Raw genomic sequence first — 12829 nt, 5'->3', positions numbered from 1 at the left:
GGACACGTCCACAATGCGAGTCACCAGGGGATCCAGAACCGTCGACATGTGCTCGCGTGCTTCCACGGTTCAGCAAAAAGGTGCATACACGCACGCCGCCGTGGATGAAGTCTCGGTGTATATCGTACTCTCTGTGCCAACAGCGCACCGCTCCGTGTCTGCTTTGGTGCATGAATTCCGCACGGCCGGATGGAAGTTCTTAAAATGACCAACGTGCTCGTGTAGGCATCCCTCGTACCAGCATGGCCAATATGCAGCACTTTTCCTTGCCTGTGAAATGGGGTTTGCCAAGTAAATCAAGGGCCGCGCCGTGAAGGGATGTGCAAATGGCCGGAAGCGGCCGGTCACAACCTTTCCCTTTGCTCCTGCACACACAAAACGTGCGGGCCTTCACGGGCAACAAATCCCAACGCCGCGTCATCCAAGTTCCCCACGTTCCACGTGCACATCTGAGGAATCCAGCCATGGCGGTGGTGCGCTAAAGGATAAGTGTGGAACGTGACTGCGATGACTCTGTCCGTCACCTCCACCGATAAAGAGACATCGATCACACTGTGCGCTCGACACAGCAGGGCAGGCCGAAATCAGAGAAAGGGGTCGCGCCTCAATACACAACCCGCTCAAAGGCGTTCCTGGAAGCACGGGTCCCTGCTACTGCTCCGCCACCGCCCTGCTCCTGCAAACCGTATCGCTCCGTGCATGTAAATCCACGTTAAGGCCGAGCTGCAATTCACCACTAACAGTAGGCGGCTCGCTGGATCCCTCTTCCATTGCATGAAATAGGCGTTAAGCTCCTCGTACACAACTCCATGAAAATACAGTCCGGTACAACACGACATCAGGAGTGACAAGGGAGACAAGCGAATCTCCTTCCACACAGTCATCGCAGAACGGGAAAAACCCTTGAAGGCACCCGCGCAAAAAAGAATCGTGTCGCAAAAACAACAATCAACAATACTGTCGGTGCTGTGAGCAATGAGTGGCCGTGGTGTGCAGCAGCCGTGGCCTCGCGCCCCTCCCATCAACGACCACCGCACGTCCGCCAATTCTAAGCGTTGCACGTAACAGAAGGGCGTAATGAATTTTGTGGCTCGCACCGGATGCACAGTCGGACAAGCTGAAGGCGTCTAATCGAACGTCACCGGCCATGGGCTGCTACGGCATTGCGGGTGGTCGGTACGACGCAACGGTGGTGCCTGAGGCGTACGACGATGACGCCATGTCATAGAGCTTCTGCGTCTCGTCGTCGCTCTCCTCGTCATCGCGCAGCAGCGCCTCCAGCCCACCACGCCGCGGCTCGCGCAGCTCCTGCCAGTGGCGGTCCTCCGCGTACCACACAACGACGCCGTACACAGTGACCGCAAGCATCACAGTCGACAGCAGCAGTACGATAGCCGCGTACGCCCTCGCACCGCCGTCGCTCGGCGCAAGGTGGTTGGCCGCGCTCACCACGCACAGCACCGCAAGGAGCACAAAACTCGCCGCGTGCATCACCGTCAGGAAGGCCGAGCGCATCATGTTCGTGAAGGCAACCACGCCCGCACCCGCAAGCAGCACAGCCGCCATGCAGAAGTACTGGACGTGGCAGCCTCCCACGGGCGGGTGCACAGCCGCAATCAGGCACACAACACACAGCACCGACAGCTGGAACACGCACCAGTACACGTGGCTGCCCCTCATGTTCGTCAGCATGCCGCCGTACATCCGCTGCTGCGCCGCGGGGTGCCAATACCCGACGGGGTACAGCAGGCGCTCGTGCAGCGGCTTCCTCAAAAACTGCCAGTACCTCGTGAAGCTCGCGCCCGTGTGGCGGGCAATCAAGTAGCACACGCCAGCAGGAAACGCCACACCGTACAGCACGCCAACGACACCAACCACGCGGTGCTGCACGCGGGCGCCGGGCATCGCCAGTGCAAGCACGGAGCCGAAGAAGATGCCGAGGTGCATCGCGTGCGCCACGACGTACGTCAGGCTCGGGAAGCGCATCGCAGCCCACGCACTCGCCGCGTCCACGCCGCGCCACCGCTGGAAGGCCGCCGTCACACCGCAGTGCACGCACCCGAACACAGCGGCGAGCAGTGCGTTGCCCACCACCATCCACAGCGGGTCAAGAGCAGCGAACACCGACAGGAAGTACGGCAGCGCAGCGGTGCTCGCACGCTCCTGCGCCGAGGCGCATGGCATCCTCGCAAACACGCCAACCGCCTGCATCTCCAGGACGGAGCCCAGCCCGCCGGTCACCACCACGGCAACAGCCGCCGCACCCGCAACAACGCCGGTGATCGCCGAGAGAGCGCTGGAGGCGGCGGGCAGCGTGTCAGACCTGATCGTGAAGGAACCAAGCAGCACTCCCTTGCAGCCGCCGGACACCGCCGCTGCGTCGCAGCGAATGACTATCGTCTCGTCGGCAGCAATGAAGTAACCGCGGTGCACGGGCACAGCCAGCTCCAGGACGGTGGACGGATTCGTCGCGTTGCGCACCCACGTCGCGTTGCTCAGAATCGCTCCCCACGGACCACCAAAGCCACTCGGCTGCGCCGTCGAAACCGGCACGAAGCTCAGGTGCGTGCCGAGCTGCGGATCGCGTGCCCAACGAAACGGCGGCGGCAGCGACACCATCAGCCGCGTCGGGACGACGCTCCCACCGCCACGGATGTCGTTCTGCGTCAGGCTGCCGCCAGCCACCGTCGTCGTCACGGCGAGCGTCGGGCACGCCACATCGCTCCACCACAGCGTGCTGCTCACCGACGCCGTCGGGGTCCGCGTGGGCGACAGCGCCACCGTCCCCGTCACCTGCAGGGTCTCCGTCGGCCCGTGCTGCGTCGGACTGTATTGCGTCGCGCTCGGCGTCGGCGTCCATGTTGTTGTCCATGTCGGCGTAGGGCTGCGCGTCGCCGTGTGGCTCAGCGGCGGCAGGGCGGGCGTGCGGTTGCACCCGTCCACGTGCGGCAGGTACACCGGCAGGCAGTCGCGCCCGTACCCGCCATCAGCACAGCGGCAGACGCACGACCCCGACATCGCCCTCGTCGCAGCACCAAAGCAACTCACGTCGGCGTCGCACACGCCACACGCCACGGGGCGGAATTCCCCGATGATGCCGGCGGACCTGTACTCCATCGGCTGCAGCGCCTGCCCGTTGAGTGTCAGGCACCCCACGACGAACCTTCGGCCGGCGTCCCCGAGCGCAACGGTGCCGTCCATCACGACGGGCCCGCTGCCAGCGTTCCCGTGGAGCGTCAGCGTGCTCTGCACAAATTCCGCACTCTGCGGGTACGACGGCACAGACAGGAGCCTGCCGCTGATGCTGTTGCCGCGCACCGACAGCCACGACCCGGACACAAACGACGCCGACCCCCGCAGCACCAGCAGCGCGCCATCCGTCAGCGCACCGGCGTTGTCGTTCACCACGACGGCGGACGCGTTGGCCACCACTCCGCTGTCGAACACCAACCCATGCGTGGCGTACACCTGGCTCCCCGACACGCGCAGCACAGCGCCCCACGACGCAACCACACGCGCACTCGCGTACAACGCATAGTCGCCACCGAACACAGCTGCGTCCAGCGCGACACCGCCACCGACAAGCTCCAGCACCGCGCCGTCCACCACCACCGTCCGTCCACCAGTCATCACGGTCACGAGAGCAACGCCGGACACAACCAGCACGGACCGCACAAGCCGCAGGCCCGACAGCACCAGCACCGGTGCGTACGGCGAGGACTGCGAGCCGGGAGGATACACAAGCGGCGTCGGCCTCGCGGCAACCAGCAGGGAGTCCGTCACCGTCAGCACAGACCCCGCGGGAAAAGTGCCGGTCAGCACAAGCGCACCGTTCAGCGCCTCCACGTCGCACACGGACAGCTCCACCGGCCCGCCCTCGTCGCTCCCTGCCGCCCCCGCACCGCGCAACGCTCCACTGCCCATCACGTACAGCACTGCGCCGTTCAGCAGCGACACGTTCTGCACAACGATCCGCACGCCGTCTCGCGCCATCCACGGCACGTAGAGCACCGGACTCACGCCGTCCAGCACGACGTGGCGCAGCGTCACTTCGCTCGCGCCGGCAGGCACAACGAACACCGACCGCACCGTCACGCCCTCGCGGAAGAACACACTCGGCGCGGTGCCCACAGCAGGCGGCAGCGCGGAAGCTCCCACAGGCACGCACGCCTCGCCGTACCCGCCGCTGCCGCACGCGCACACGCACACACCGTTCCTCATGCTCGCCGACGCCGTCCCGGGCGTGTAGCAGTGCGTGTCCCTGTCGCAGGCGTCGCACCCAGCAACGTCGATGCTCCCAGCGTCGCCAAAACCAGCCGCTGCGTACTCCTCCGCCGTCGACAGGACACGCCCACCAGCGTCGTTGCACGCCACCCTCAAATGCGCCCCAGCCGAGAGCGACAGACTCGCCGACAGCATCCGCGGCAGCAGCGCTCGGTTGCGCACAAAGCTCAGCGTGCTCCCAGCAGCGGTCACGGCGCCAGCGGCGTAGAGCATCTCCCTCGAGACGCCGTCGTGCACGTTGCCCTTCGCCAGCAGCATCGACCCGCCATCCAGGCTCACCGTCGAATAAAACGCCACCGCGTAGTCCTCCGTCGACAAAAATTCGCTCCGCACAAGCGCCACAGCGGAGCCCGACACGCTCACAGCCCCACGCACAGACACCGCGTGCTTGCACAACAGAAAGCCGCTGTCAACAAACGCCACCACGGAGCCGCCACTGGCCGCAACACCGCCCTCCACCGACACGCACAGCCCCAGCGCCGTCTGCACCGACAGCCCGTCCACGTACAGCGCACCGCGCGACGACAGCGCCACGCCGCCAACAACCAGCACACCAACAGCGTCGTCGAACACAGCTGCCACATGCGCGCGCGCGATGGTCAGCACGCTCCCAGTCAGATTCACGCTGTGCAGCACGAGGCACGCGGAGGCGGCGCCAAGGTCGTAGGCGCCGCGGTACGCAACGCGCGCCTCTGCGATCAGCACCGAGTCCACCACGGTGACGCGCGAGCCCGGCGGGTATCGGTTCGCCACCAGCACGCCGCCGCCGGAGCGCGACTCAAGCCCGCTGATCAACACATCGACGCGCTCGCCAGCAGGCGGGTCGGACCGCCACCCAACAAAGTACAGGCTCGCTCCGCCCAAAATAGTGCAGTTCACCAGCGTCACGTTGCGCACGCTCCCCGACATCGACTCCAATTCCACCACGACGTCCGCCGCAAAGGTCACACCAACGTAGCACACCACCGAAGTCCCGAAAACGGCGTTCACCTCCACGTCTACACTCACGTCCCGCACGCACAAGTCGGCGCCGTCAGTGCTTGAGGGCTCGGGGACAGCAACGGGCAGGCACGCATCGCCATGGCCGCCCTCCGCGCACGTGCAGGCACAGCCATCACTCGACGCCGTCGTCGTGTACGCAGGGAAGCACGATGCCGCGAGAGTGCATGGGTCGCTGCAGGTCAGAAATGTGGCATTGTACACGGACGGGATGCTGTATTTCGCCTCCTCCTCGCCGTTCACAGTGTTGCACGCAGCCACAATCGCTCCGTTTGTGAGATCGCGGGACCTTTTGAGTATCTGCAGCACTTTCGGCGTGCCTGTGCTGGATAAAAATTGGTTGCTAGATACTGACACCGTGGAGTCGCGGAGATTCACCTCGGAGTTAATAAAGAGGAGAGCTTCCGATGGGGATTCACGGCAGAGGTTGCCGCTCAACTGCAGCCAGGAGTTGTAGTAGATGTTGTAGGAGTGGCTTGAATAAAACACAACCAAGCTTCCCTGCATCTCGTTGCCCTGAAACACAACCGCTGAAAAAGACTCCACACGTAATGCAAAAAAAAAATACACGAAGTACCGCACCGGCCTCGACACAATGTTGTCTCGGATCACCACGGCAGAGTTGTTCAGTACACTCAGTGACAAGGACTCGCTAGACCCTTCAAGATATATCAACGTACTGCCAGCCATATGAAACGTGTTGCCCATCACCGCAAACACGGAGCGCCACCACACCCTCAGAGAAGATTCAACGACGTAAATGGCGCTTGACGATGCCGTCACGCTCTGAAACACATTGCCACTCAGCACCACCGCGGAGTCGTTGCTGATCGCCAGCCCATTCATCGCAACACACGACGGGCTACCAAGGCCCAAACCCGACCGAGGGATCGGCCTCGTGACCGTGAAGCGGTTCCCGCTGATCGTGATGTTCGTGCGCGGTGGAAACACACCCTCCGGGCTGAGCAGCGCGTCACGGAACGTGTTGCCGGTGACAAGGATGTTCAGCGCCCCCACAGCGGCGTACGCGTTGCCCAACAGCAACAGCACGGCACCGTCCCTCCACGTGCATCCATCGAACGTGACGTTCGCCACGTCGCCCGTCATCGCCCCAACCAGCACCGTCAGGCTCATGCCGCCCCCGCTGAACGTCACGTTGCGGTAGCACAGCCACGACAGCCCGCTGCCCACAGCCTGCGCCACCTCGGGGTACACCATGTCGCTGATGCACTCACCAACCGGCGGTGGTGGCGGTGTGGGCGGCACTGGCGGCGGCGGTGGTGGCGGCGGGCCAGCAGGCACAGGCGCCGGGACACACACATCGCCGTGCCCTCCAGCAGCGCACTGGCACTCGCAGTCAATGACAGCCGTCGTCAGCGGAGCAAAGCAGTCGCCGTCCTTCGTGCACTGCCCGCACGCGGCAACCGTCGTCACGTTGGTGATGCTGTTCAGCTCCAGTTCTGCTGCCGTCATAAAAACTCTTCCCGCGACCGTCAGACACCCAGCAACGAACCGGTAGCCAGCGTTAACCCGCGATAGCAAAGACACCGACAACCCCGTCGAGCCCATCTTGCAGCCCGTCAACGCCACCACACTGCTGCCGTCGATGCTTACAAAAGCAGAGCCACTGTCGTAGAACATCGCACCCACTCCAACGTCGTTGTCGCGCCAATCCAGCCAGCTTGACCGCTGGACGGTCCACGAGCCGTCTGCAAGGATGGCGTATGACACGGAACCACTGTTCCCCACCACGCGCAACACGCTGTGATCCGAGACGCTCAATCCTTGGTGCTGATACAGCAGGCTTGTCCCGGAGGAAATTTTGTTGTTGAGCAGCGCAAAAACAGAGTGGTCACTCACACTCGGCATGTACACATACAACAGATGCATGTACCCATCAAAGCTGCAGTAACGCGCGTACAGCGAGCTGCCACCCACCAGCGTCAGCGTCCCGGTCGAGTACAAACCAAACGCATCACGCTTCGTTGCACGCGCATTTACGTTGCTGACCAGCAGCGTTGACGCACTCAACAAGACGTTCTTCAAAAACAATACGCTCAGCATTCTGCTCACAGTGCCCGGTAATTCGACCATGAGGGTCTGCACCGCGTCAACCTCCGTGACGGCGATGTCGCAGTGCTGCGGGAGAGCAAGTGAAAACACAACGACAGAGGACCGCATCACCGTCCGGCTCACGCGGATAAGGACGCCGGCTGACTCGGCCACCTCAGCACCCCCAACAAACTGCAGCACGGCACCGCCACAGAATGTGCACCCAGTGAGCGTGATGTTGATGGGGAGATGCAGCGGCATACTGTCGAATGAAAACGTCAGCGTAGCACCCACGCCGCTGAACGTCACACCCATGAAGCAGTGGTGCGACCTCCACATGTTCAGCGTGAGGTTCGTCAGCGTCTTGTTCACCACGCAGCTCGTGTCGCCGTCAACGGCTCTCTCCGCTACGGGCGGCACAACCGTGTCGGGCACCTCAAAGGGAAGACACGACGCGCCATGCCATCCGTCCTTGCAGCTGCACGAGCACGAGCCGCGGTCCACCGACTCCGTCCCTGGCATGTAGCACGCCGCGTCGTCGTTGCACGTGCCACACCCGAATACCACCACGTCCTCCGGAAACACACCGTCGTACGACACCTCCTCATCGTCCTGCAGGTTGCACCCAACCACAAACCGCGGGGGTAACGTCACGACAATGCTCGACGGAAAAAAATTGGTGAAGAAAGCCCTCGAGTCCACCTGACGGTTGTGTGCAAGCGCCACAGTAGTGCCGCTGCCTGACAGCTGAATTTCGTGCCAGGAATAAGGAATAGTTAATACTGAGGCTGCACTCACGCTATTGCCCTCCACACGCCACTGCGCACCGCCCTCGACTGTCAAAGAGCCATACAAATACACCAGTGCAGAAGTCGAAACCTTCGTGCTGCCAATAAAGGCGCAGTCCGCCACTCGCAGCAGCCCCGCGGAGCTCACGGTGATCCCCTCATAAAAATAAATGCCATTAGCCGCCCTCATCGTGTTGTTCTCCACGTCAATGTAGCCGCCGTTCTTCACGTCAACAGCGTAAACGCAAAAGGCTGATTCCGCACCGTGATCCTCCTCCGTTACCCTCAGCGTATTCCCCTTCACAATGATCCCGCCACCATCAACAACAACACTAAAGAAATTAATTGAGTGAACATTTCCCTCGATGCGGTTGTCAAGTAGCAGCAGCGTCGAGTTCACCCAAAAAAAAACCTTTAAAAATAAAATGGCGTGGCTCGACGTCGTCACAAACGTACTGCCTACCACCAGTATCTGGGAGCTCGCACCAAAATAACCCTCAAACGCCAACTCACCAGCATCCAATACCGAGGATGTCACGTTCACGTGCACGCGCGCACCACTCCCCCTGATCGACAGGCCCACGAGGACGCATTGCAGCAGCGTGATGTTGAGTGTCTGTTGTGGCGCGTCGAAGCTCCACAGGTCCAGCACAATCGCGGCAGTGAAGGTCACGTTGACAAAGCACAGACCGCGCACACCGGGATCAGGATCGTCCACGGAGCTGATGCTGCCACCGTACACGCAGCGGACCTCCGTGTCCTTCGCGTCGGGCAGCGGGAGCGGCCCAAGACCGTCCGGAACCGCAGCCGGCAGACACGTGTCACCGTAGCCGCCAGCAGCGCACTCACACTCACAGCCGCTGATGCTGCTCGTCCTCGCTGCAAAGCACACAGCGTCCACAGTGCACGCGCCACAGTCCAACACCGTCACGGGTGCTCCAATATTGAGCTCTTCTCCGTAATTCGTCACAGGAGAGCCCCTTAGCTCGTTGCACATGCCGTAGATGATCGGGCGCGAGTCGGATGGTGGTGGCCAGTTGCTTGTCATGTGTGCAATAGTTGACGAGTACGAGCCGTACGTGAGTTTGTTGTGAAGTATCGACCACACACTCCGATCGCGGAACACCATGCCGTAGTATTCTGTCACGTACACAACGTAGGCGGTGCGGAACTCGTTGTCGCGGTGCACCAGCCAACTGCCGCCAGTCACAGTCAGCGTGTTTGCAATGAGCATGGCGAAGCCGAGACGGAACGTGCTGGACACAATCTGCAGCACGCTGCCACCATCCACAACAACATCCTCAAACACACACGCGCCTTTATAATATTCGGTGCTCGGAGCAATCCACGAGCTGTTCTGTATGGAGAACACGGAGCCGCCGCTGACACGCAGGTCCGACGCAAGAGCGTAAATCACGTGCTCCCGCGACCCAACAACGCAGTTGTCCATGTAGAAGACACTGGACAGGTTCACGCAAAAGCCGCGCTCCACGAGGATCGCAGCGCACGAGCCCCCGCCACACACCAGCGTCGACCGCGTCATGACAAACCGCGTCGACAGCAGCCGGACGCCGTCCAGGACAAGCGCGGGGCCGTACCGAAATTCCTCGTGTCTATGGGTCGTCGGCACGTACTGCGACCCGCCAACCGTCGCGCGCAGCGTTGAGTTCGCCAGCAGCACACTCGAGTGCAGCGGCATCGCGCCATGCAGCACAATCGTGCCCTCCAGCGACGTCACATTCGTCATGTTGACGAGGGCGTGGGGCATCAGGCGCGCCGTGCTCTCGCTGAGGCCACCAATCCGCAGCTGCGCGCCACCCTCAAGCACGCAGTGGCGCAGCGTCACGTCCAGCGCGTCGGCAAACGCGTCCATCAAGCGCAGGTCCACCGCCACAGTGATCGGCCCGCTGAACACCACCGAGTCGAAGCACGCCGTCGCACGCCCGCCGCCAACCGTCACGGACTCCGTCAGCGTCACGCCACTCACGCAGCCCTCCGCACCGCCACCACCACCGCCGGCCCTCGCAGGCGGCACGTCGAACGGCAGGCACGCCTCGCCCACGCCGCCGGCACGGCAGCTGCACACGCAGTCAGAGAACGACGCCGTCAGCGCATCAAAGCACGCCAGCGCGGCCGCACAGCCGTCGCACGGCACCACGCTCACGGAGGGCAGGCCGGCCATGCGGTAGTCGCCGCTGCTCCGCAGCGCACGGCCGCCGGCACGGTTGCACTGCACCGACACGACGCCGCTCGTGATCGTCAGCCCGGAGACAAGCGTCGCGCCAGTGGCAGCGCAGCGCGCAATAGACACGGCACCGCCGCTCAGCGTCACCCCCGACAGCGACGCCACCGACGACGCCTCGCCCACCGCCCACACGTCGCGCAGCTCCAGCCACCCGCCGACACCGACCGTCCCACCGTCGCAGCGCACCAGCGACGACGCGACAGACCCCTCGACGCCCACAAAGCGCAGCACCGAATCAAACACCTCGAGGTGCTCTCCAAGCACAATGCCGCCGCCGCTGCTCACAACCGACACGTTCGTCACGGAGAACACCGAGTGGCTCCGCAGACTGAGGCGCGACGAGGACGCCACATGCATCGCGGACGCGGTCGGACCGCCCGACGCCTCCAGCAACACGCCGTCAAGCACCACCGCGCTCGACAGCAGGTCCACACCGCCGCCAACGTACACCGCAGACCCGCCCGCCTGCGACGACCTCAGCACAGTGTTGCTCACACGCAGCTGCGTCTGCAACAGCGACGTCACGTGCAGCACAAGCGGCGACGCCACCGCGTCCGTCAGCCCGCTCAGCTGCGAGTAGCGCATCGGCCCCGCCGTCACAATCGTCGAGTCACGGACCGTCACGTTCGTGTGTGCCGGCAGGTTGTGCACAAACACAAGCGAGCAGTAGTCGCCGGACAGCCCGCTCACGCTCACCTCCAGGCTCCGGTCACTCGCCGGCTCGCCGCTGTAGCCCCGCACGTAGATCTGCGCACCGCCGTCGCACACGCAGTTCCTCAATTCAATGCGCAGCGCGCCGGGAAGCATCGCAGGCACGTCAAACACCACAGCCACGCCGTTCGTGATGTACACGCCGTCCATCAGCACCGTGTCCACGGCGCGGCCAACCGTGAGGGCTCTGTCCACCGTGCCGCCCCGCAGTCGCAACACCACCGCATGCACAGCAGGCATCCACGCCGCCGCCGCAACCAGTGCCAACGCAACGAGCAGCGCCACACGCACAGCCGCAATGGCCATGCGCCGCACACGGTGCCGGCTGCGCGGACACGCACCCACCGCACACCACATCCACAAACCAATCAGATATCAATAGAGCTGTCGTGGTGTGTCGCACTCGCCCCGTCGACCGTAGCTCCTGTCCAACAAATCCCTTCCTACAAATGGCAAATCAAGAGACACTATTCCGATAGATCGATATCCCACTACTAGTCCTAATACAGCGATTAATCCCTAACACCTTGAAACGATAGTTGTGCTGGTCAAGCCAAAATAGCTCTATCTGCACAGTCAGAAAAGAAAGAGGAAGCAACAACAGTAACTAAGCACATTGGCACGCAGAGGCATCCGGTCACAGACAGTCCCCACCAAAGCACAACCAGCGACACAAAAAAGCGCAGACGCAGTCAGCCCAGTGATGTCACCGCCCTCCCACCGCCCACGCAGCCCCACACAACCACCATGCAGAGTGGCAGAATCCCAGCAAAAAGACACATGACCATTGGCACCGCTTCTGCAACCAAATGGTTCTACCACAGAGCACTCTTGATGCCGCGAAAGACACACAAGAACCGAGACAGAACCACGTGGCAGCGTTACAACCGTCGACCATCAAGCGCGTCCGAGGATGTAATGGTGGCACGGGAGGAATGGAAGACTCGCCGTTCACCGGCAGTCAAGGCGGCGTTCCTCCCTCACGTGGGTCGGCATTTCAAAACAAACAGCGGCATCATAAGCGCACACGGCACACACAAGAAGGACGAATAAAGTGGTACGGTGGCGGCACCCAGACACGGGGGACAAGGGTCCACGTCAATCGTGCGGTCGGTGCCTTCCTTCTCCCACTGGGGCGCAACTCCACCAACGCCGTCGCTCGCCCACTCCCCCACCAACACAGAGCGAGGCAGCAACAGCATGAGTTGCGACACGTGCGACAAGTACGCAGCCGCAGAGTCCCACTGCTGCCGCCATGACCAAACAAGGCTGGCTGCAGGGAGCAAAAAGAAGAATAAACACCCCATCAAACGCTTCAGCATCACGTGGAGGCACCGCAAACGACACAAAAAATGCAACGCCGTGCAGTGGCCGTTTCTTCTTTTACATTGACTTTTCTCAAATGTGTCCTGTGGCCGCACGCCAGACAACATCGTCAAGTACATCCGGCCAATAAGTAAATACGTAAAAAAAAGCCCCGTCACGCAAAGAGGGAGTTTCGGCGAAGGACGTGAAACACGCACCTTTTATGCATTTTCCACGGGACAACGCGGTGGCTCAATAATCAGTTTTTGCCAAGAATCAATAAAATAACAAAGCAATAATTCCGTAAACCAGGCAATAAACAAATCAAGAAAAAAGCAACGGGCCTACCACAAGCATCGAAGTTACTCTGCATCTACGAGAGGCCTCGCGTCTTCTCGCCTTGCAGGGGCACTGTGGAAACAGAGCCTTTACACCCCGAGGAGAA

The 12829-nt window shown here is 62.1% G+C and overlaps 2 protein-coding genes across 2 annotated transcripts, besides 2 other annotated features; both read right to left on the bottom strand.

Annotated features, from left to right (window-relative positions):
• Positions 1-12829: a sequence feature (areas not merged during assembly with more than two copies in the genome that could not be assigned to a particular haplotype).
• Tc00.1047053511769.20 (dispersed gene family protein 1 (DGF-1), putative) lies at positions 1156-11436 on the bottom strand (the record flags this gene model as incomplete). The annotated part of the gene is made up of 1 exon (XM_802276.1): positions 1156-11436. One exon carries the CDS (start codon positions 11434-11436, stop codon positions 1156-1158), a length of 10281 nt encoding a protein of 3426 aa, XP_807369.1.
• Positions 6523-6573: a microsatellite.
• On the bottom strand, positions 12060-12524 carry Tc00.1047053511769.10 (uncharacterized protein; the record flags this gene model as incomplete). Its single annotated transcript, XM_802275.1, has 1 exon — positions 12060-12524. One exon carries the CDS (start codon positions 12522-12524, stop codon positions 12060-12062), a length of 465 nt encoding a protein of 154 aa, XP_807368.1.

This window comes from Trypanosoma cruzi, genomic scaffold (genome assembly GCF_000209065.1).
Source record: "Trypanosoma cruzi strain CL Brener 1047053517163 genomic scaffold, whole genome shotgun sequence".
NCBI classification, from domain to species: Eukaryota; Euglenozoa; class Kinetoplastea; order Trypanosomatida; family Trypanosomatidae; genus Trypanosoma; species Trypanosoma cruzi.
The sequence above is the reverse complement of the archived record's forward strand: the minus strand, read 5'-3'. Positions and strand labels throughout refer to the sequence as shown.